The sequence below is a fragment of the Taurulus bubalis genome, assembly GCF_910589615.1.
Source record: "Taurulus bubalis genome assembly, chromosome: 16".
Lineage (NCBI taxonomy): Eukaryota > Metazoa > Chordata > Actinopteri > Perciformes > Cottidae > Taurulus > Taurulus bubalis.
Window position 1 is genome coordinate 5494354 of NC_136604.1, and position 25605 is coordinate 5519958.

General features: G+C 44.2%; 1 protein-coding gene across 1 annotated transcript in view; it reads left to right on the top strand.

Moving 5' to 3' along the window:
* Positions 1 to 24916, top strand: part of myo1g (myosin IG) — a gene marked incomplete at its 5' end in the record, with an annotated part of 40759 nt that extends 15843 nt beyond the window's left edge. The window contains 8 exons of the mRNA XM_079231758.1: positions 714 to 880; positions 1559 to 1766; positions 2358 to 2581; positions 3668 to 3812; positions 7127 to 7231; positions 7942 to 8055; positions 12251 to 12408; positions 24251 to 24916. Coding sequence (XP_079087884.1) covers positions 714 to 880; positions 1559 to 1766; positions 2358 to 2581; positions 3668 to 3812; positions 7127 to 7231; positions 7942 to 8055; positions 12251 to 12408; positions 24251 to 24413 — 1284 coding nt within the window. The 3' untranslated portion in view covers positions 24414 to 24916. The remainder of the gene's footprint in view (positions 1 to 713; positions 881 to 1558; positions 1767 to 2357; positions 2582 to 3667; positions 3813 to 7126; positions 7232 to 7941; positions 8056 to 12250; positions 12409 to 24250) is intronic.
* Between the last annotated feature and the right edge of the window lie 689 nt (positions 24917 to 25605).

The following is a 25605-nucleotide window of genomic DNA, read 5'->3' on the forward strand; positions in this document are numbered from 1 at the left end:
ACAGTGCACATGCATCATCGAAAGTGTCTTTGTTCCACCATCGTCCACGGACAGAGAGTGAGAGGCAGTGAAAACACGGCCGTCTCTGTTCTGCGACAGGACAGCGCGTCCCCTCAGAGATCCCTGTCAAGGTGCAGGCGCCCAGCCGTTACTCCACACTGGAGGCTTTATCGCCTTCGCAGATGTGATGTGCGGTTGAAGGCGCTGTTAATAAGTAGATGTGTTATGAGGCTCAGCTGCTCACTGTAGCGTCTGTCGAAAGTGCGATTAAGGTCAGTGAACTCGGTTTGTCAGTGTCGCGGCTCGGCTGTCTTAGTTTATTTACACGCACAGTGATGAACACAGCAGTGATGAAAAACATGCACAGAAAAAGAAATAATTCAAAGACAAGCACAAGTTTGTGCAGGTGATAAAACAAGAGTGTTATTAAAAAATATTGTCTCGATCAAGCAAACACTGAAAAGTGTTGGAAGCACGTGTGCACTGTGTCCTGCTATGTTAGTACTTCTATTGGCATACTTCAGTCTTGCAGTATATATTCATGTAAATTGATGCATACGTTAGTTGCAGCAATGGGATGATGTGCTATTTCATGGATCCCAGCTGGGAAATGACAAAAAAAGTAAAAAAGTGTTGTCTTATTGAAATAAAAAAAGGACCCCTCCACTGTATCCTGAGAGGATTGCCCGCATCTCTTTTGTCTTGTCTTGCAGGAGCCCTACTACGTGCGCTGCATAAAGCCCAACGAGATGAAGTCTCCGGTGCTGTTCGACGACGCTCGCTGCCAGCACCAGGTGGCCTACCTCGGCCTGATGGAGAACGTGATGGTGCGCAGAGCGGGCTTTGCCTACAGGCAGCATTACGCTCGCGTCCTGCAGCGGTGAGAGAACGTGATGCTGTGAAGCTCGAGTCCTGCAGCGTCCTCGATGGTCAACTCCTCCGTGACCAAGTTGTCTTTTTAGCTCATTTGTGGAGGAAGGAGTGTGCAACTCTGCAGTACTCCTTACTGCTATGATACAATTATAATTATAAGTCTCCAAATTACATTTAACAGTGGAGATCAATGATGCACAGAAAGAGTTCACAAAAATGTACAAAATCAAGTAAAATCTGATTTATTTTTATTGTCTGAAGATACTTAATTTTCAAAGTACTGCAGGGAATTTAGATGATGTGATACAGCAGAGGCCAAGTGTGTACATATATCAATATCTATATATGTATATAGATATATCTATATATGTCAAGATCCACGAGAGCCTACACTTCCCATAATGCAACTTGATGGCTTCTTTTTTCTTTTATTCACTGCCCACATCCTTAATAATCATCTGATGTAAATTCAATCATTTTCTTCCACCTGACAAATCTCCAAACCCACAGAAGACATTATTCAACAGTATAATAATACAGTAATATAATAATAGTATAATAATAGTACTTCCCATGACTAGTACATTTAAATACAACCACAGACTAAAAACACTCCCCCAGGGGGATTAAAAGAGCACCTGTTTGACTTTTGTAGATGCACTGAACAGCGCTCTTGTTGCCGCAGGTATAAAATGACGTGCGAGTACACCTGGCCGAACCACCTGATGGGCTCGGACAGAGAGGCCGTGGAGGCCATCGTCACCCAGCACGGCTTCCAGGACGATGTGGCGTACGGACACACCAAGCTGTTCGTCCGAACGCCGCGGTCTCTCTTCACCCTGGAGCAGGAGAGAGCCGCCCTCATCCCCATCCTGGTGCTCTTCCTGCAGAAGGTCGGCCATACTTAGTATCAGTGTCACCATTTTATTTCTCGCTTTTGATATTCGTCCACCGGCACAACTGGAAATGTGAAATATCAGATCCCCACGGATGTTTTTAAAGGCCGTGCATGCACTTTGATGAGGCTGTATCGATCCGACTGTACAACTAATTGACACACAGACCTAATTTAATGTCGCGAGCAGCTTTCGTTCATGTGATCTCAGTCAATCCCCTGCAACGTTATCTTCCCCGGTTCCCAACGTGGGCCTCAGGGTCTCAGAGTGGAGACCGCGGTTTGCCTCAGCCTCCTGAATACGTTGCTCCTGGTTATCTTTGACTGAAATTCATCTGCCAGCTTGAATCCTAATTTCCTGGAGCAATAATGGGAATAATTAATGGGATCCAGAGCTACAGTTACATTACAGTCAATTACTTCACTCGCTCAACAAAACATCCTTCTCCCTTTCTCGCTCCCCTGACCTACTTTGATGACTCTGCAGAGAAGTCTGGCTCTTTAACTGGAGCATGAGTTCGTCTGCAGCTCAGTGGGACTCGCTCATCGCTTCCTGTCTTCAAAACGTTCCCCTCTTTTTCCCCGAAAGGTGTGGCGTGGGGCTTTGGCTCGTAGGAGGTGCCGGCGAATGAGGGCCATCTACGCCATCATGGGCTGCTATAAGCGCTACAAGGTGAAGGCCCACTTCTGGGAGGTGGAGAGGAGGTTCGCTAATGTGCGAACCATGGCCGACTACGGAAAGAGCGTGGAGTGGCCGACCCCGCCTGTGGCTCTGTCCCAGTTTCACAACAACACAGTCATGCTGCATCGCAGGTCAGATCCCACAGAGAGAAACTCATGCTTCAGAAAAAACAACAATGTCAAATATTTCTCCTCAATATTGAGTCTTTAACCATTTTTTACTTGAAACAACTTCCGGTTCAGACAAGTGAAGCCAATGTGGAAGTGTCTTAAAACTTGCCTTCTCTATGTCCATCAGGGGCAAAGAGAAGTCTGATTGTATAGAAGTCTACTTCTCTAATGATTTATTCCCTCAGTAAACATGAGTTTATGGTCTCAATCTCAAGTTCCAAGTCTTCTTCAAAACAGCATGATGGTCATTTAGTAGATTATGGTCATTAAGAGCGGGGCTACAAGGTGATTGACAGGTTGCTGCCAGAGCTCTACATCACTCCTCCACAGTCCAAATATGGTCATTTCTGTTCAGTTCTTTAAAGGAATAGTTTTACATTTTGTAAGGTAAATATTAAACTACAGTCGACAGCCAGTTATTTTAGCTTAGCATAAAGACTGAAAATCGTCAGAAACAGCTAGCTGTACTCAAGGCAGCTCTAAAAACACAAGTTGTTAGAGTGTCATCTTTAACTAGTACCAAATATCAGTCCAAGTGTTGGAAGTACATTTGCACTATGTCCTGCTATGGCTATTGCATCCTTATTTTAATTTCCTTCAGTATTGCTGTATATGTTTCACTGTAAAATGGTGCACAAGCCAAACAAAACAATACAGTACAAGCAGGCCTTTGGTGACCAGTCTCTCCCGGCTGTCGCTTCTAATTGAACGCGCAGACGTTAAAGTGGCATCGATGCTCTCATTAAGATCTTAAACACTCATTTGCATTGAAAACAAAAAAAATGTTCTCCCTGGCAGATTTGAATTTTCTTCAGTTTCAATTAATTCTCAGCGACTGCAGAATAACTTGGAGGATTCTCTGGGCGTGTGAGTTTTGGAACAGCACAGATATGTTTTGGCACTACAGAGGGAGTTTATTTTTATCCCCTCACAGACCTAATCTTGAAGCCGTTCCTCCTACTGTATTTTTTATCATTTCTTTTGTAGCCTTTGATGTATTATTCCGCCCACGTGACATGGTGCCTTGTTCCCATCCCTTGTTGTCAGGTGGTGGGCGAGGCAGATCGTGAAGAACATCCCCCCGTCTGACATGCTGGAGGTTCGGGCCAAAGTGGCGGCTCTGACGGCTCTGAGCGGAGACAGGAAGGACTGGGGAGTCAGCCGAGCCTGGGAGAGGGACTACCTCGCCAATGTAAGACGAGTGACACTTAAGCTCGGAGATTCATTCTTGACCTTGGGAAAACATATCTTTTGATGTACTTATTTATTCTAGGGCAGCAACTATCGATTAGTGCTTTTTGTACTGCAAGACCAAAGACAATACATAAACAGAACAGGAGGAGTCCAGGGCCCTATTTCTCGTACCTGGCTTACTGAGTTAGCGGGCTAATTGTCAGGATAAGATGACGTAGGTCTGGCTTTCTCGGTTTCTCGAAGCAAGCTTAGATTAATCACCATAGCAACACATCCAAAAATTTAAACCTGCTCCCGGGCAGGCTTACTGAAATTCACTGGATAAGCTGGACACTCCCACCGGACAAAAAAGGCAGCTCCCTTCCTCATTGATGAAGGAGCGATTTTAGTTATATTAGTTTTATAGGGAGAGAGTTCTTTCAGATCGCCAGGATCCATCCTTTACATCATCATGACTTCCTGTACGCGGCGATATAGATTTTGCCGGCAAGAAATAATTTATTTACGAGAACTTCTCGAGCCGCGGACATTGATCACCGCAGGCGCAGCTGATCGCCGTCTCAGACACAGACTATCAGCCGCTGCATGCCGCTGTTCTTAAGTTTATTTAGTTCTTAAGAAACTTATGGATGTGTTGAAAGCACTCATAATTATATGACAGTGTTATTAGTACACCATGCATATCATTATTGTAGAACATGATTAAGGTGATCGTGATGAGAATACAGAGAATCACACACAATTTGTTTTCATTGCTTCAATTGATTGAATTTCTGATTATGAATAATACATACATACTGATCCGCCCATACACATATTCAAACTCATATACACATATACAGTACATGATTCATACGTGCATACAGTACATATATCCTCATAAGTATATATTTATTCGTAAATATAATCTGATTGATCTGGGTGATGAAGTACTTCAAATTAGCCGATACATTTTCTCATTAATTTCTAATTCTTTGAGAAATAGGGCCCAGGACCTTCTTACCGGAGCGAAACACAAACATACCCTTCAAGGTACAATGATCTGAAAAACTATCTATATACTCATACAAAAGTAATCACTCTCAATCATCACTTAGCACAGTGGTTCTTATACTGTGGGGTGCAACCCTCTAGTGGGGCGCGGAGGTATTACAGGCGGGGAGAGGCAAATTCTTAACAACATTTTTTAAATACGCGCATGCGCGACTCGCCGATTCTTGCCGTTTTGCTAAAAGCCTACAGATCTCCGTGAGGTCTTTTCTGCTGTTGTGTCTCTCAAAACAGTATATAGATCGAAGCTCAACATTGAGCATGAATTGAGAGCAGCCGTATCAAGTCTACAACTGCGTTTAAAAAAATATTTATCTTATCTTAATATTGACGAAATGCAGCTTTTTAATTATGTTACAGATCCAGGGTGACACTTTTATTTGAATGTTTAGTGTTCTATTCTCATTTTCCTCTCCCTCTCTGGTACCGGAAACATTTTGCAATTGCTCCCCGCCACAAGACGGGACAACAAAAATTCCCTGTGTGAAAATAACCAGGAAAATCCATTGGATTTCTTCACTTGAATTCATCACAGCAAAAGGAGGATGGTGCTTGTGAACACAGCCCTCCTTTAATGAATCCAACAGTCGGCTCATTTAACGGCTAATCTGAGCTCGCTTGGTGGCCGGAGGCTCGGGAGCCGCCTTCAGGGAGCCGAGAGCGTGACCGAGTCCCTCCCCTCGTTAGTTTATCAGACGGGCCGTGACTCGCCACCCTCCTCCGGGGCTCCGGCTCCACGAGCTTGTTGTTAGTTTCACAAAGACCGATAGAGAAGTGCATGTAATGCGCTATGCTGGCAGCTGGAAACGTGACTTGTGTGAGCCTGGAGTTGATTTGGATCAACTTTTCTGAGAACATAAAAAGGGGAAAGTTGGACCAATTAGTTTATGTTGTGTAACAAGGGTTGGCTGCGTTATTTTGAATTCAAGCGTTTCTTATTAATGAAAGTTGGACAAGAAAAAGAGAGAAAGCAAATGAATCACACATCTTATTTCCTGTAGCCATTTACACCCGTCTACCATTGTTCTATCCCCAGAAACAGAAAGTCACAGAGGAAGTCTCAAATGATCATGATCTGAACAAACTCGACAAGAGAAGGACTCTACTGAGCATGCTCGATGGGTCCAAAACAACCAGAAGCGTGAGGGAAAGAAAACCTTTTAGCTCTATTTGCCCAAAGAGCAGGGCCGTCTTTGAACGCAGTATACAGTTCTTTATAAGAGACAACAAACTGGACGCGCCTCCGCTCACTCCTCCTCTTTCCAAGAGTGCTGCAAAGTGACCCGTGATTGCAAAACCGTGGTTTGCTTGTCCGCCTCGCTCAGAAGCCAAATAACACCACTTTAGGAGCAACGGACCTCAGGCGGCGTCTCACGTTACAGCAGGTTCACAACTGTGTCGGAGAACTACGGTGACCTTGAGGTCACGTAAAAGCACCAAAAGGCTCTCGCCACAGCCGGCAAAAACACAACACTTCTTAGCTACGTTTGTGTTGAACAACTTCCACTCTCCTCTGAAGACTCTCCACAAGATTTGGAAAACTGGCGGCAGAGATTTGATCCCGTTCAGCCAAAAGAGCATCCGTGAGGTCGGCCTCTGGTGGCGGGCGATGAGGCCTGTTCCAGTTTGTTTAGCCTCAGCCGCGGGTCAATCGAGTTCTTCCACCTCAAACTGGGAAATCCGTTTCTTCACGGAGCTGGCTTTTGTTTCCAGAATTTGGAAGCATACCAAAAATATCATCGACATTTGGATTTCCCCTCACTGGGCACTAAGGAGCACGTCAGCACAACAAAGGGATGTTCTCATCCATCTGGTCACATGCTTTGGTTTATTCAGTATGAATACATCTTTAGAAATATATTTCAAGGGAGCATTTTCAATGGAACTTTTGTCGGGGGGAAAAAACATTTAGGGTCTGGAATATATTAGAAAGGGTGGCGTAAAGTACAGACATTACAGCGACAGCTCCCTTCTATAAGAGAGAAGCAGAGACATGGCTTGAGATTAGCGGCCCCCGACTGCATTTCTCATCAAGCAGTTTAGCTCCAGTATCCCCCTCCAACGGCACGTCAAACACCGTGTCTGGTAACAGCAGCCCGAGGCCGCGAGCTTTGATCTGCTGCTTATGGAATTAAAGTGATAAAAAAAGAGGCTGAGAGGGGTCGCCCAGAGTTCTACGACTAACGACGAGATACACTGCCACACCGCCGTGCTGCGGCTGCTGGCTTCTGGGTAATAACACAGGCTCTTTCCTTTCTGCAGGTGAGAGACTGCCCTCAGACCAGCTCCGGCTTCATCCGTGTTTCCAAGGAGCTGAGGAACAAAGACGAGTACAGTCAGGTCCTCTTCTCCGGCCTCTGTAGGAAGGTACACAACAACAAACAACAACACGTTGACATGAAAATGCCTGTTTTGCACAAGCGGTTTCTGTCTTTTGTTGCTTCCTTTTAGCCTCCTTTTTATTTTTATTTCTCACTTGCTGCGCTCTCCGTTCCACCCCCTCGCGGTCTCTTTTGTGTCGGCTCGCTTTTCAAGATTTCAGAAAGGAACATGAAGAAGTTAGATAAAACATAATCAGAGGATTAATCGTGGAAGATTTCCTTAAACTTTCAGACATCCTTTTCATTTTTAAAGTCGTTGTGACTCCATCGAATGGAGTCAGCTGAGGCCCTGCTGGTTATTTCACCTTATGATTAACTCTTATCATCTCCCCGTGGATAAGAATGGCCATGTGTTCCTTATCAGGGATTGCAGAGAGAGGGCTTCCACTAAATTCTGCAGCTTTAGTCAAAGTACATTTAAAGATATGCGGGCTTTGATGAAGGGAAATAAAACCTCCAACACTGACAAACCCACCAGAGCCTTTGGTTTTGTGTCTCATCCTTCCATCTATCCTTCTGTTTTGCTTTGTTTGGTTTTGTTTTGTGAGTGTTGCTTGCTTGCAACTCCACAAGGGAAACTTGCTTTTGAATTGAGAGTAGTGATAACCCAAAATATCCTACAAGTTGCAAAAAATAAATACAAAATACAAACATGGAGCTTTATCCTCCCCTCGTTTCCCTCCTCTGCTCTCTCAGGTGAATAGATTCAACAAAAGCACCGACCGAGGCCTGCTCATCACAGACAAGTGCGTCTACAAATTGGAGCCAAAGAAGCAGTACAGGGTTCTGAAGAGGCTTCCCTTGGATGCTGTGAGTACTCACACAGGAGATACACGCACAGCTAATCTAAAGCCGAAGCGCTCCTCGTCGTCCTGGGTATGAAAGCACGGGCTAACCATGCTGCTGAATGAGGGGGCATTTTCCTCCAGGCGTGGCTCTCGTAGCGCGATAAATTATAAATATAAAAAAGAAGCTTTTAATAGTACGGTTTGCGTTTTGAGACGGAAAAAAACAACGTATTGAAGTGCAAATTCATCGCACGGACAAAAAGCCCCTGTTGTAGAAACGACCTGATGAACAACCTCATCTTTCAAGCTCTTGTCCATGAGTCCATGAACTTTCCCAGGGGACCAAGAACCTTGTGAGGAACTCAGGAACGAAACCTGCGTTTTGATTGGAGGAACCAGGGACAACATTTCCTCATATTTGGTCAAATTCTGACCTTCGGCAACAGCAACTTGTGTACCGCCTCATTCCCAGAACATAGACAGACTCTTGACTGACATAAAGACATTTCTTCATCTCATTTTAAGAAGGTGTGTGTGTGTGTGTGTGTGTGTGTGTGTGTGTGTGTGTGTGTGTGTGTGTGTGTGTGTGTGTGTGTGTGTTAGTGGTGGCCGTGGCGGTGCTCTGACATATATGCTTAGTGTTAGAGATTCCTCACGTCTGAGGAGAACCGGGCTCATTTCAACGCCCGATGTGAGAAAGTGGATCAGACATCTCTGAGGGCCGTTAGCTCTAAAAGTGAAGAGAGAGAGGAGGTGAAGCTGATATAATCTGATGCTTGGGGTTCCTTGAAATAGCTTTGAGAGCAGGATCCCCCCCCATGGTTTTATGTATTTCTGAATGAAATGAGATGTTGGACAGGCCCTTATGGACAGCTGGGGTTTGATTCAAGCAAGTAAGATCTGGCCAGAAGTAGAGTTTACAACATAAATAACTTTATCAATACGAGGTTGCCGTGTTGACATCAAGTATTGTGTTGAAACAAGATGTCCGGAACATATTTTCCCAGCTACAGCGAGCTAGTGTTATCTAATTACCCAACGCTAGCCCTTGAGTTAGCTGAAAACTGTGATCTTTGAATATTTCTAGCAATAAACATGTGAAAAAAATAAAATAATGTGATGGCTACATCTACACAACATCGTGCTAAAAGACTGAGGCTAAAGCCACATTTTCCAGACAAAAAGTCAGCATCCTTACCAGCTGACTGATAGCAAACATGCAATTAGCGTCGTTTTGCAGGGTTGAGCCGGTTTATTCAGATTATTATATTTAGTATCGATAAAAGTGTATTTCAAATTTTAATTCTGATTGTGGGGGTAATGTTTTGGGGATATTTTATGAACGTACTGGTACTGTACACTACTATACATGTGCCACTGTCTACTTTTTGACAGTTCCATGTCCTTGGTTGTCATTTTTGTCATATTTAGATGTCTGTATCATGATACCGTGATTTAAAAATCCATCATTGACTGTTTGTTCTCCACTGTATCTACTGTATGTCACTGAAGGTTTGTGTAAAGACCAACAACACCTACTTAGCACACAGTGAGTCAGCACAGCTGGACGTCCAGAAGTGGTTTTAGAGAGAGAGAGAGAGAGAGAGAGAGAGAGAGAGAGAGAGCTCAAAACATGCCAGAGGGTTAAAACCCATCATTATGCAGCAAAGGAGCGGCTAAAGATAGCCGGTGCCATTAAGCTCTGCTGCTCAGAGTGAAGGATATGAGTCTTATCCAGGTCAGGAACAAAGAATAGAGAAGAAACAGAGCAGCACATTGTGTCACCAGACACTTTGGAACAGATTCCTCGAGTTTGACCTTCATTCACTCAGGTCACGAACTGGTGGAACAACGTGACAACAACATCATGCATAACTGTGACGTGTTTTTACTGAATCGATTGGACTCGTCACTCTGTGACTCTGTCCTTTTCACATGACGTCTTTGTAAAAAACACCAAATTCTAGCAACCGCTATTGGGGAAGTACTTCATTGTTTAATTAATCAATAGAAAATTAATTTAATTCGATTCATTTACTTTCAGATTCTGGGATAGTTTTGGATTAATTGAGCATCGCTCTGTTCCCTAATGCAATGAATGACACTACCAAAAACAAAGAGAAATAAGTCATGTAGTCTGTTACATAAACCTATATGATGGTTACGTTATCCAGGAGAACCCCGTGTTTTCTGTGTTAAGCAACGTTGAGGATTCTGTTGAAGGAAAAACTTGAAATGGAAAAACAGAATGGGAAGAACACTTCAATATCCAGCGAATCCTCCCACCTCGCAACTATACGAGGGTCACTAGTTTCAGCTATCAAGCTACTGTCACCTGTCCCTCACTACTGTCACCTGTCCCTCACTACTGTCACCTGTCCCTCGTTACTGTCACCTGTCCCTCACTACTGTCACCTGTCTCGTTACTGTCACCTGTCCCTCACTACTGTCACCTGTCCCTCGTTACTGTCACCTGTCCCTCACTACTGTCACCTGTCCCTCACTACTGTCACCTGTCCCTCACTACTGTCACCTGTCCCTCGTTACTGTCACCTGTCCCTCACTACTGTCACCTGTCCCTCACTACTGTCACCTGTCCCTCGTTACTGTCACCTGTCCCTCACTACTGTCACCTGTCTCTCGTTACTGTCACCTGTCCCTCGTTACTGTCACCTGTCCCTCACTACTGTCACCTGTCCCTCGTGACTGTCACTCGTCGCTCTATCCTGTCACCTGCTCATTGTCCCTCGTCATCATCCTTCCTTCCTCGCGTCTGTAGTCTCGGTGCTCCCTTCTCTTTGTACCAGTTCATCCATGTTCTTTGTACCTTGTGTTTAGAGTTCCAGCCTGTTTTTCCTACTGGTTTTGTTTTTCCAGTCTTCAGGATTCACCTGCTATCTGCCAACTGGTGAATAAATAACACGAAAATGTGAAATACTCGCCTGCCAAAATGATGTCTCTGGCTTATATTGTGAAAGGCATGAACAGAAGGAGTGGATCTGGTCTGCTCTGACTTTGTCAAGGTTGAAAGGAGTAATTAAGGGTTGTTTTTGACTTTGCAGCCTCCCTGTTGTCAAACACTATTGTGCACATTTTGAATGTGTCCGTTCCGCACAACTTGATTGGTTGATGCCTTTGCTCACGATGCAAAAGCTCAGAAAAATCATACTTGTTCTATTCTATTTTGTTGTTGTTTATTACATAAATATAATAACGTAATAATATAATGGCTGAACACTGAAGGGACGGGCTGTACCAGAATCAGGCCTCGACAGTGGCATTACACACTGTCGTCCCCTCTGGATTAACCTGTGTGTGCTGGGGGCCATAAAAGGCTTAATCCATTCCATCTCTAAAATATGTGACACACCTCACCTTCTCTGTCTCTGTCTTTATATATCTCATATATTGTGTTATTTTATTTCTGTTACATTTACTGAACTACTGTACTTAGGACCAATGTTTTGGTGCTTTACCTGACTATCTCTATTTTGTGCTTCTATTACACAACCCTTTGAAGGCAAATATTGTACTTTTTACTCAACTACAATTATTTGACAGCTTTAGTTACTTTTACAGATTCAGAATATGAAAACAAAAATATTAACTAACTAATACATTATATAAATATGATTATCTGGGTCACACCTCATGACTTTCCCCTCACTGCATCTCCACCACACATGCACCGCGGGCAGATTTTCTCTCACCCTACATACTGAGCAGAAATAATCCGCTGGCTTCATTCATGGCGTGATTTTTGATCCTGGATATACTGTATTAAATGTACAGGTACTGTACATTGACGTTATAATCCTGACATTCTCGTACAAATTACTTCCCGGTGCTCTCGTGTGTGACATTGAGTGTCACAGTCAGTCCCCTCAGCAGTGGTAGAACAATAATTCAGGTTTCTCACTAAACCAAAATTAGCAATGCAGCATTAAATACTTTCTTCTTCGATGCATTAAGTAAAAGTATAGATCACAAGTAAATGTATTTTGTAATCTTGTTCTATTGTTTATTATATTATTATGCTCTAATGTGTAAGCAGCAGTTTGCTGCTGTAGATGAATAAAGGTGGTAGAGATATGAGAAGCCCTTAAACCTAATGTAGCTTTACCTGCGTGAAGCCTGGAGGATGTTAAACAGCGACTCCCTGAGCACATCCTTCGCTGTGGCCTTACTGACTTCGTGGCGTTTGTGTCTCTCCACAGTTGACGGGGCTGAGCGTGACCGCCGGGGTCGACCAGATGGTGGCGCTCCACACGTCCTCCCAGGACGACGTCCTGCTGTGTCTGCAGCGCGGGGAGCTGTGCACCAACCAGGATCGCGTGGGCGAGCTGGTGGGCGCCTTGGTGGACCACTTCACACGGTCAGTTCGCACAGCCGGGGCAAAAACGCGCTGACGTTATCAGCATACGCATCGTTTCTCTGTTGGGTCCTTTCCATGATGATGTCACACTTTTAATAACAGCCAGTCAGCTTTAAAAACAAGCCCTTTGTGTGGCCATACATGGACGGTGAGGAGTGGCCCTGAATGACTACATTACAGCCCGTTTAGTGACGGCCCCCCACAGCGCTCGCTGATAAGTCACTCCGACACAAATAAGGAAGTATATATAATTATATTCCAGTTTCATTCATTCCGTTTTTCACTCAAGCTCAACCACAAACAACAATTCTTGTTAGATTAAAAAGCTAAAAACCTCTAGACCACTACTATCTGAATCTCTCTATAATATAAAAAAAAAAAAAATAGCATTAAAGAAGCTATCTGTTGAAGCTACACCCATGTCATAAAGTAACAGCACACAAACTGTTTCTACAAAACTATATTTTGCACCACTCAACATATTATTTTACGTTAGCCCTGAACTTTTGTTCCTTATTAAACAAACATTGCTTTGAAATGAAAAAACTACTTTTGCATCTTTACTTACAGGTATTTACTGGCGTTTTGGTTGCTCATAAAGACACATGACACAATCTTTTCCTCCGGACAAAGAAGACATCTATTCATTTAAATTGAATTTGTTTTGAACTTCAATTCATGAATGTATTTGTTTGTGTGTCATAAGATGAGACAGGCTTTCATCAGAACTATACGCTACATGCAGCGGATTACTCTCATTAGAAAGCTTTAAACAGAGAGGAGGAATGAATTAGAGAAAACACGCAGCACGAATAAACGGCACGGCATCAGACCGATGGAGGTGCTGGTCAAAAGACCCCCGGCTGAAACGGAGTCTATTAATGCAGCACAACAATTACGCAAATCATCCTCTTGGCATTTATCACTGTCATAGTTGTCGGTGTTGGCGCCCTGCTCTGAATGACTGATGCGCTATGAATCAGTCACGCTGACATTTATCACATTTATCACTCGGACCCTGATTTGTCATCGCTGTTTATGAACCCGATTCACATCCACCCACATTCATCTCTGCCAGACTTCTTTTGAATGGCACAAGTTTTCACACGGAGCAGACTGTTTTTGTTGTACTGTGTGTGTGTGTGTGTGTGTGTGTGTGTGTGTGTGTGTGTGTGTGTGTGTTGTTATTATTAGTTATTAGTCTGCGGTGATTGGTTTCTCAAAGTATTAATCCTGCCAGGCCCCTAGTGAGTGACGCACGTATACTAACAAACACACAGTCTGGGGACGGAGATGATGCCAAAATCCACCAAAGCCTTTGACCTCTTTAGAGTTGGGACTGATTCTTTTTGAGGTTTCAATCTTAAAAAAGCAGTTTGAAGGTTCATCCTAGAAAACAAGGTCCAAGTACTTCTGATCTCTGCTCCCATTACTTACAATTATTAGTATTATCATTACATAATGGTCTCATGATACATGAACAAATACAATTCCATGTGTTTATTCTGATCTTTTTTTAGCCTGTCTAAGATTCCATATTAAGATAAATAAAGCATACATGCAAATACGTAATGACTGCAATCATACACATCGACTGAGCTGAAGAAGACCATGAGATGTGGCTGAAAGATCTGGAAACACCAAGTAATTGTGAAGGGAGGATTTTATGGCCAAACTGAATCTGTTAGGGTTCATTTCTAATAACACAACTATTTTTTGTAATGAAAATTGAATTGTAGAAATGCATTTTGCATAGTTATGTAGTTTGGCTGCAGCTGAGTTACTTTCATTATCGATTGATCTGGGGTTTGTTTTCTTGATTGTCTGGGATTTACCAGAAAATAGAAGAATTAAATTGAGAAAATAATTGTCAGATAATGAAAAAAACAGTATGTAGAAAACATTAACAGTCCTGCAATGAAACGTATCTTTTATCTTTATTATGATGTTCAGTTGTTGTTGGAATGGTGCAATAATATATATTTCCGTTGTAATATTTTGTCCGCCCCACTTCAGTCAGACTAGACTACATGAGATGAGATAAAACGTCAAGTGAGCTCACTCATCAGTGCTTCCTCACGTTTGTTTTTTTGCAGACGGCAGACACACCTGGTGTGTTTCCACCTTTATGAGTCTTCCATGCTCCGCTAGCTGATCCCAGATCCCCACTGAGGCTTTTGTGGGGTTTACGAGTCTTGGGCAAAGGTTGCACCAACAATGATTCTTTTAATCTACGATTAGTTTTAATCAGAAATGAATCAGAGCTCTGTTGCACAATTAAAAACAAATCTCAGTTTAGTAAATTTCAAGTTTTGAAGCAAAATTAAATGGAGTTGAATCAATATGAGATGCCTCCTTACCCAAATGAACATAAATAAGAGGTGTGTATTTTCTCTTCATTCTAAACTAGTTTTGAAGTCTGCAACATGATGTAAAGTTAAACCATGACTCCATCAGGTTTATACATCAACCTTGTTGGTGCATTAGACATTTGGTCTGGTTTTAGGTGGTGGGGGTCCCTGCAGCAGCTGGGTGTCTCTGGTGCGGCGGGCATCGCAGAGGAGAGTCGACCATCGGGATTCAGTTTCAGCTCCCCGCCTGTCTTTGTGCCACCATCTGTGGTGAATGGAAGGGGGTCGCGACCTCTACTCATGAGACAAAGTCAGGGGCGAGCTGTGTAAGTGTGTGAGCATGTGTGAGGGGGAGGAGAGGAGGAGGAGGAGGAGGAGGAGGAAGGGGATGACAACACACAAACACTCTCCTCTTGTGCTTCCTTCTGTCAGGAAATGAGATCCCAGACTCTGGGTGTCACGCACATGCACGTCATCTTCTTCCTTCAGTTTGTGATGTTTGGAGATCGGTCAGGGGAGGAAACAGTCAATGGAGCGATTGTGTTGTTGTTGTTTTTTTGTCTCATCTCTGGAAGTCAAACACGGGAGAGTGAGTCTGTGAGTCGGTGAGTGTCTGGTGGCACAGTGAGTCGTACAAAAGTGGGTCAGCGAAGGCAGCGTTAGAGGCACAAGGTAAAAATCAGACTTCAAAGCCGCGCTGCGTCGGCGGCGAGGACGAGCCGAGACGAGCCGTCTGGTTTTCTGTCATGTCACATCCGTCTCTCGCTCCCGCAGCGCAGTAGTTCCTCCCCATCTCCTCTTTCCTGCACGTATTCCCCCGTCTCGCTCCCGCTTTCCCTTCCTGTCACCTGGGTCTGAGATGTCGGCATGAACTCGGCGCGTGTGTCGGTATGTGCCTGCTTACTGTGTGTGTGTGTGTGTGTGTGTATGTGTTTTTTGGAAGGGGGTTGGACTCGTGGACCATCTGCTGGGACAGCTGTGGGGGGAGTATGAGTGGGCTAAAGGCAGGATTTAGGGTATGATCCGCCCCGGCCTTAAAAGATTGAGGAGGATTCTTTACTTAAAAGGCAATTTGAGGATTGTATTATCTTTATTGACTGCGACCACAGAATGTTTTCTGGACGGAGACGTCTCTCTATCGACTGCGATACGGAACCAAAAGCTGCAGCAGTTAGTTTGTGCCACTTTAAAGACACGCTGAAAGGAATACGTTTATATTAACGATACAAATACATCTCTTCTCCACTGTCACTACATACAGTGTTTGGAAAATGTCTTTGCCAAGTCAGATATATGTAAAAAGAAAAAAAAGCATATTTGAGTATTTCTTTCATCAAATAGTGATCCACTTGAAGGAATCATCATCAATACCCTGACTTATATTGTAGGATGTACGTTGTTGTGTTTTTTTGTTTTAACAGAGTCAACAATTCTTCCGCAGTTTCACCACGTTGTGCTCGGCATGAAGCTTTTAAAAGCTTTCTGACGTCACTTATCAGATAGTTTTGTATTATGTTATAATATCATACATATTAATAATGGGATGTTTTGTTGGACACGGCCGCTGCATTTGCTCCACTTTACATTGGCGAAGACGACAACAGCAGCCTAGTTTACTGACAAGGCTTCAGGGCGACGCAGTGGGTCAGATGGTGCATTCGCACAATAATAGATTGAAAGTGATGCTCCAATTTTGCGTATTAAAAATTCTCTTCTCTCCCTGTAAAAACATGCAAATATTTCTGGTTGAATCATCCGGCCCGCGAGGTTACGCACATGAACTCCCAACAGATGGGATTCGGGGTGACTGGCCAACACCTCACATTTTATGGAATGACACTTGATTACCATTTGGGCAAATTATGCCCTCCCCCTCGCCTTTTTTTTTGCTAATTTCCTCTTGTCTCATCCTCTCCTAGCTTCTCCCTCTGTCTCCAGCATCGCCTTAATCATCACTTTCCCGTTATGAATATGGAAAGACCTGGGATGGTGTTGCATTAATAGCAATCTTCTGGGTCACCCCCTCCCTTTTGCCCAGGGAAGTAGCGAGAAAACAACATGATTTCATTAACCTCAAAGCGTATGCGAGTGGTCTTGTGATGTGGCTTTAATGGCCTGTTACGGATGTCCAAAGGACTTGTTGACTTTCTCGTTTGACCTCGTTGGACGTCAACAGTTTGCCGGTTCGGGGTGGCCGTCTCTATTTTAAATTCACTTTTTAGGTCGTGAAAGGCGTCATCCCGACGCCTGAAATAGCTCCTCTGCTTCTCTTCCTTTCCCTCCCTCAGTGGCTGTCCTCAATGAGCTCGTCTCTCGGCCGGAGCAATAGGAGAGGCAGCTTTTTTCTCAACTCTCCTCGGTCAGCTCGTCCTCTCGTCCGCTCACTTCCTGTCCCCGGTTTTGTCTTCTTCTTTTCATGTTTCTTTGGTATTTGCTTCTCATGATACCACTTTATACTTCAACTCCACTTCAACTCAGAGGGACACGTTGTACTTTTTGCTTCACTACGGTTATCTGACGGCTTTAGTTATGTGTTACTTTTCAAAATTAAAGGATTTTTCCTGTATAAACATAAAAAATCTAAATCTGAAACAACGTTGATTTCCATGGTTCCATCTTCACGTTTGCAGCTTTTCCTTTTGACGATTTGAATAGTTTTGAGGTTTGTGTTGGTCGGTCAAAACAAACATTTTGAAGGTGTCACTTACCGATATAGTATATGTTCTTATAGTCACAATCACCCAGAGCCCAAACAATCGATCAATGAATACCGTAAAAGTCTGGTTACACGCCGCTACTACCTTCGGTCAGTGTCCCCGTTTGCTCCCCGCTGTAGCCAGCTGGCGCTCATGCTAGTTCCCCGCTAACTTCCGCTAGCGCTCATGCGACCACCGAAGGTAGCGGGACCAGCCCCGGCTCGACACCCGACTTGGGCAGAGGGGACGCGGCCAGTAGCAGCAGCAGCGGGGAGCTAGCAGCAGGAGCGGGGAGCTAGCAGCAGCGCTAGCAGCAGCGCTAGCAGCAGCGCTAGCAGCAGCGCTAGATAGCGCTGCTCCTAACTTGCTACAGTGGGACACTGACCAGAGGAGTGGCTTGTAACCCGACTTTTACAGTAATCAGTAGTCGTCCCGTCCAAAATATTTCAAAAGGAGCTCCACCTCCACCAACTCGTACAGTAAAATCCTGTCTACATGGACGCATGAGTAATAATAATCTAATCATATCCTATAATAGCAGTCACAGGGAACATTTGTCAGCTTTGAGTACTTTTACTTTTTACTTTACATTTTCCTGATTTATTCTTGCATACTCTTCCTGAACGCAGGACTTTTGCTTAGAGTCGTGTTTGTACCGTGCGGTATTAGTACTTTTACTCGAGTCAAGGATCTGAATACTTCCTCCACCACTGAGAGTAACTATGGCAACAGCTTTTAAGCCAGGTGGACGTAAATGGTGTATATTAACTCTGACCCATTTCCTCCTCAGTCCTCATACAGCTTGCAGGTCATGTGGCTCAGTGGTTTGAGCCTCACATTTACTTGATTACAGTCGGTCTTTAGCGTGAATTCACGACATATAAGTACATAGAGTACATAGAGTACATAGAGTCCATATAGTTCAGTATCTACAAGCAGAGCTGGCACCACATTTAGTTTCAGTGTTGTAATGTGTCCGTCTTTCACGTCGTGACCAAATGTAAGATGTAAGATTATTCACAGTTTTCATGTCTGCATGAGTAATGTTTCGGTCACATTGTGAGGTCCGACACATCTAGGGAGCTTTTATATTTATATAAACATTAGTTAAGTTAATGTTGTCACATTGATCAACATCATGCCGTGATCATTACTGAAATGCAGATTTTATAAGTTTCTGTTGTTCAAACGCAGTCGTCCAAGTGGACACAAACAACGTTTTATAGTCATATGACCAATATAATTTCTCGTAAAATATGCTCACATCATTTTTAATACACACGAAACAAATTATGATTCCTCATGACTCACAAAAGCCTCATTCACAAAGGATTTATATTAGAGAGGGATGTAAATAATAAAAAATAATAAAAGACGTAATTTTATCCACTGGCAAATTACAAGTGTTGTGCGAGAAAACCATGTGACCGTCATAAAAGCATAAAACCTAGCATTGTATTTTATAATTAGTATTACATTTACGTAACTTATTTAGCTGTAATTTCATCCTCAACACAATCGGTTAAAAACGACTCTTTACGAATGCGGATTAAACCTCCGTGCAATCAATGGCTACCAGTCGTCGTACGTTCAAACATCGCCCCCATCAGCTCCTGCAGACGAATAATCTACCAGAGAGATGGAGAGAAATGTGGCTGATCGTTTCTAGCATTCTGCTAAACCCCAGCCGTGACCAGGAGGCGGAACTTTTATCTACAGTTTCTCTCCGTCTCGGAAAACACCGCGCACTTTCTTTCCTTCACGCCTTCCCCGTTGATGCCGCAGTGCGGTGCGGGCATTTTCCGGCAAAGCTGGAATGTGAACTTTTGCAGCGGGATAGGCGGCTGTTGAAGTCGGGCTTTCCCGCCTGAAGGGACGTACGCACATATCTGCCTTTTGTAGAACAGCCAATAGGAACGCCCCTCTCTCTGAGATGACCTGCGATCGGCCAAAGTCTTCTGTCGCGGTCTAGATTTCTAAATCTTGAAAACGGATCCAAGAAGTCTAGTTTTTCACTCCGGACACTTGTATTGTAGTCTGCTGAAAAGCTTGTCATGGAATCTCTGCCCAATGACGCCAACAATAAAGTGCCGACCGCAGCTTTCACAAGAGATCTGTCCGGTTAGCAAAATCGTTCTCCTCTTCTTCAGTTGTCACACTCTTTTGCTGAGTTGATGAAACTCAGGAGCAGTAAATGCAGCTCTTTGTTTAGCGACAATTTTAAATGCAAAGCGTCTCTGGTGGACTGGACCTACGTTACAGGAGGACGAGAGTCAAGGCAGATTCACCTGAGGGAGAAATGCTGTGCTGCAGTTTGACCTCGTAATACCTCATTTTATACACAAAATGCAACAATTCCAACAGGAAGGATGAAGCTAATCCGTTCAAAAACATATAAAATGTGCCAGTGAACAGGATTTTATGTTTAGCCAACCCTTTGTAGTGGAGCAAAAAAAAGAAGAGGAGGTGGGCGCTGTGTAGCACACAGCTACACAGCCGCGGAACACTTCACTTCCCATTTTCCCGATGAGCTCATTCCCACACGTTTACATCAAAGACAGATTTCACAAAGACATCTCGATGACTGGTGCCTCGCTCGTTAAATCTCGGGGACTTTCTTGTTGGAGCGTCTCAAAGCCTCTCGGGCGCACTCACGGAGCCGGCAACTGACCTCCAAACTGCACCGGCATCAAAAGGCCTCTTTGTGGTTTCAAAACACACACACACACACACACACACACACACACACACACACACGTGCTGGCTTTTTAAAGAAACTTTTTTTTAAATCCACCTCAGGAGCGCAACAAATGGATTCCTCAGCAACATTCCCATCCGTCACAACAGTCCCACCGTAGTGTCGAGCACTACACTGCAATTTATCGGTGAAAAGGACTCTCATCTTTCCAGAGTTGTAATTCTGATGAGTTCAAAAGCTGTCACTAACAACGTGTCCAGAGCTGCATGATCCCCCCGTGACAGCGATGGGTCGTCTCCCCCTCATTGATAAACAATTCCCTCTGTTAGCCCCCGCGCTGGTTAACTGATTTCGCTGTTATCTCAGAAACGTGTCGGCGGTCCTCAGAATTAATCAGCGCCGAGGAAATGATTGAAGCCGGTGGCATTAAAGTACATCACACTTGATGACACACATCTATGATTCAAGTCATGTGCGTTCACGGGACTTGCTGTGTTGCATTTTATAAGCATATTTGCACCGTTTACAGAAGCCGCTCTCCATGCGTTAGCTCTGCCGTTGTTACAGTATGACTCATATTTTTCCCAGAATGCCCCCCTGGTGCAAGTCGTAGGGTGCAGCTGGTTGTGATAGGCGCACACTCTCTGATGACGGTGATGGTAATTTTAATGGATGATGAACGCTGTGACGCATTAAGCGTCGACCAGGCGACGGTCCGCTCGCCGCCAACTCGCCGCCCCAAAACTGGAGTGGCCTCGGCCCACGTCGGCCCCGCTGCCGGCGGCGCTGCAGATGCTGCCGTTGCCCCAGAGATGGTTGCCAGGCAGCTAGGGGAAGTGCTCATTAAGATTGCGAGGGGAGTAAATTGCAGGCTTGTGTCGGGTAGTGTGGAAGAAAAGGAGGGCTGGATGGAGGGGCTTTAATGGATGGAAAGCTGCAGGTGAGAGGGAGACGGCTACATGTATTCATTCATTTACATGTTAGGAAAGGATGAGAAGATGGATACAAATATATTTTCTGTCTTTCAATTTAAAGCTGTAGTCAGCAGTCGATTATCTTAGCATAATTAGCTATCCTGGCTCTGTCAAACTTTGACAAAATCCACCTTTATAAAGCTCAATTAACGTGTTATATTTCTCTTGTTTTATCCGTACAAAAGCTGAAGTGTAAAACTGACAATACATCGGCACTTTGATTTTGTTTTGGAGCTCTTCTCAGATTTCTTCCTGGCTGTCAAGCTACTAACTGGACAGTTTTTTTTAATGGGGAATCGATAAATTTTATGTTGCAGACAACAGCGCAGCACTTTCCTGGGTTTGAAATACTTTCCTGAGTCGTGCTGATACGACAAAAGAGAGAGAGGAGGGGGGAGGGGGAGGGGGGGGGGGGGGGGCTGTGTTCAGTTTAAACATCTTGTGATGGCTGAGAATAACTGTTGGGACCAAATGTGTGAATTGAAACAAAAATGAATCTTATTGTCTAATTCAAATCAAGATATACCTAGCAATTTAAATGACAATTTAAAAACTCGTGCCAAGAATCGTGCCTCATAATTGTTTGCAGTTCGACCAGAGCAAGTCGCACCTAAACCTAAAAAATGGTGTTAGCAGCTGTGAAGAGAAGACAGTGAGTCAAAGTCCTTAAACCTAGATGAAGAGCACAGGACCTTTGTGCATGCCGTTTTCATGTCATCCACCTCAAAGGTTGATGCTGGGTTCCTGTAGGTTTAGGCCACTAAAAGGACTTGGTTTAAGTCAACGATGGAGGTCATGGTTCAAAGAAAACATGTCGGTTGGTGGTTGGTGACGGGATGCAAACCATGTCCGGTAACATCCACCCCATCCTCCTCCCTATAAGGTCAAACGTCCGCCTTTGTGTCTGGGATTTGTATTATCAGTACGTCAGAAAGATTTGGAGAAATGACAGACGCTGTTGTCTTTTCGGGGTGAAAACAGTCTCTGAAGTGTTTTGAACAGAAGCACAGTGTAAAGAGTGGCGGTCGGCTGTATATTTAATCGCAGCCTCCGACGTCTTCCAGGTCCCGGGGCCTTCACGGCTGAATGTCCACTGTCCTCGACACACTTTGCCGGTGTCAGGTTCCTCTTGTGGTGGCCAGTGTGGTGAGCTCAGGATCGCCCACAAGATCAAAACGCTGCTTGTCGCTGCTCTGTGGGGGGGCGGGGCAGCTGGTTTAGGGGCCTCAGCGAGGCGCTGCGAGGGGCCAAGTGGGAAACGGAGAGCGAGGACACACCTGTCGGAGTGACAATGATGAACAGTGACACGGATTTGGAAGCGAGCAGTTCTTTTTGCGCCAGGAAGGCAACTAATGTGACACTTTAAAGAGGCTTTTGTTTTAGATTTGAAAGCTGAAATGCATCAGCGTCCTCGACACAAACAATAATGTTGGTATTAACCCCCAGACGATGCCCTTATTTTTTATAAAAGTAAGATTCATTTTGGTTTAAATAAACAATTTGATAGTATTTCCCAGCTTCAATAGCTTTGTATGAAAGGAAATGGCGGCCTGTCCAGAGAAAATCATTTTTTTCACTTTTTTTTTGCATGTGTCATCATTCAGAGAATATTCAATACATTTTAGTTTTTAGTCCTGTCTCCATTTTCAGAGTTGTGTCTGTCTGATGCTCTCACCTGCTGCAGCTCTCTACTTCATAATCACATAGACAGCACTATTGCATAACAGCGACAGCTTTGCGTAATCTGCGTGAATGAAGTTCACCTTTCAAAAGTGGGACATCGTCTGATTTACAGCCATTGATCTTTGAAGGGAACCAGCCTGTCTGGGGAGAATAGGACACTAGCATTCTTGCCAAAGGAGGGGGACAGTTGCCAAAGGTGTCCCTGTATGCATGAGCCAGCTCTGCTTATCAGCCACATCATCGACATTCAGAGGCGTCCGCAAATAGCTGCTTGGCAAACACTGCTCTGCGTCTGCTCTTGTAATGCCGCCGAATTGAGTTCAAACGAAGTGTGTCCAGAGAGAGACGAACAGCTATCCCCAAACATCCGCAAGAGGATTGGGGAAAACCAAACCATGCACTCACAGTCTCCTGGGCCTCGGGCCGTGACGTAGGCGGATCCGGTGTAAGGCCATTTGTATGCACACCGCAGAGGGCGGAGCCATGTGCCGGGGCCAGCTTGTGTCTGCGGGGTCGCCGAGGCCGCAGGATCCCCGGGGAGGAGGGGGAAGCAGCGACTTCACAGTGGATCATCTTCAGCTGACTGTGCAGCGCCGCGCTTCACGGTCCCAACTGTCAGCAGAGGGATTGGGGAGGTGGGAGGTGACGCCGCAAAACACCTGCACTCCGGACGGGTCAGTCGAAATCATCACACGGCACGGGCGAAGTGTGAAGTGATCAATAACAGGCTCTGTGTGGAGACTCAGGCATTCAAACAGCACGATGTGGTTTGAACCTGGATACTGCGGAGGATTGACGCGGTGAACCCCGCAGCTTCCTGTCGTGATATCAGGTAGATGTTGGGGAATTCGGTTGCCTGAAGAAACACAACTGCTCCAGTTTGGCAATACTTTGGTTCAGTGTTAAGCTTCTCTGTAAACAACTGCATTAGGGAATAAAACATAATACTTTATTTTGATTAGACCTACAGATGTTAAGCTGCATTGGTAGACCCCCAGAGTATATGTTATTTTGTTATAATACATTAAATGCTTTGTTTTGCATAACATAGGAAGCATTTTTCTTTGTGTCGTAGCTTGCCTTCATTTAAAAGTAGGAAGCACATTTGTATTTCTTATAAGTGAAGCAATTTCCCCCCGAAAAAATCAAGTCAAACTTACTTAATTATCTTTTTTTTTTTGCAAAAGTTGAAAGAAGGCCACTATTTTCATTCGTCATCCATCAGCGCTCTGATTTCATTGACATACATTTAATATTTTAGACATAACACAAATTCTCTCGTGGCTTTGCAGTTGGTTTGGGGATTAGGAAACGAGGTGAAAATTAGGGTAAGAGGAAAGGAAAGGCATGTAGTTCACAGCCGTGGGAATAAGCCTTTTTCTTTCTTTTTTTATCAAGTATAGTCATAAAAAATGTGTGTTTTGTCTTTCTCTCTTTCAGTATAAGAAAAGTCCACTTTCCCATCAAGGTCTGCCGTTCGGCCCTGCAGCTTCACATGCGTGGCAAACCAAAGAGCGTCACCGTAGAAACCAAACCGGGCCAGACCGGCGCCGACTTCAAAAAGAGCCGGGATGGTTTCGTCCTGCTCGTCCCCGCTAACTAACAGCTTGACCTCAGGACCTCGGCTGGACCGCTGCAGCTCTGCTCTTGTAGACCTTGCCTTGAAAAGCAACTGTTATCCTGCAAAGATTGTTTGAATATTTAAAATGTCGACCCAGAGAGCAGAGTCCGTTTTCCTGATCCTGAGCTGCAGGAGGACAATGTTCACCAGATGTGAACAAGGAAATAATGTCGCTGTAGAGACTCGGGATGAGGCGCTCTTTGCTTTTAATGTTGCATAAGATATTTGAAGGTATTGTTTTTTTTTCCCAAGACAAGATGGAACAAAAACAGATGTACATGCACTTTTTGAATGACAAATTGTACTTCTCAATGCATAAAAGCAACCAAGAGAAAACCTTCCACATATATTTTTCTACATTGAGTTGATTTTTAAGGAAATGAGAACAACTTTTTTTTGTTGTGCCTTGTCTCATGCTGTTGCCTTAACAAAAAAACAAAGGCCGACTGTGACAATTATTCCGTGTCAGAAGTAATAAAAAGGGAAACGAGAAGAAAGAAAATAAATTATTCAAGGTTTACTTAAACAAGCTCTCTGTCTGTTGATTTCTCCCTCGCGCTTTGCCTCACGAACAGACAAAATGCTGTAGACAAGCCGACTTTATACAGTGATTAAGATGCAAATTTCTGAAGCGTGCTTTGGGCCCTTTAAAGGAAGACTAAAAACAAGAACATATGAATGGAAGAGGTCAGGAGCCTTGTGCTGTGAGCGAGAGGATTTCCTGTAGGAATGCAGTCAATCCACAGCATCGGCTAAAGCTCTTGTGCTTTGTGCGTTTCGCTTCTCCAACCTGCAGGAGGTAACGTCCAATCCAAACCGCCCTCTGAGCAGCAGCCGCTGGACTCAGTGACGTAAAAGCTGCTTCCCCTCTTGTCCCTTTGGTGTCCTCTGGATCCGATCAGCTGGGTTGATAAACACACACACACAGACTTCATTTTGCAGGATTTACGGGGATTTAAGTCGCTGTGATTAGGAATGGGTGACGTTCAGCGTGGTTTCAGCCGACCAGAATGTCAAAGAAATGTTGCCGTTCACATTCGCTTATTTATCTATTGTGGTGATGGATTTATTTATCTTCGTTTTTGAGACGTCTTGCCTGTGAGACACAATGCAGGTGGATACAATATTTGTTCACAACGTTAAAAGATCTCATGAAGACCTGAGTCACATCATT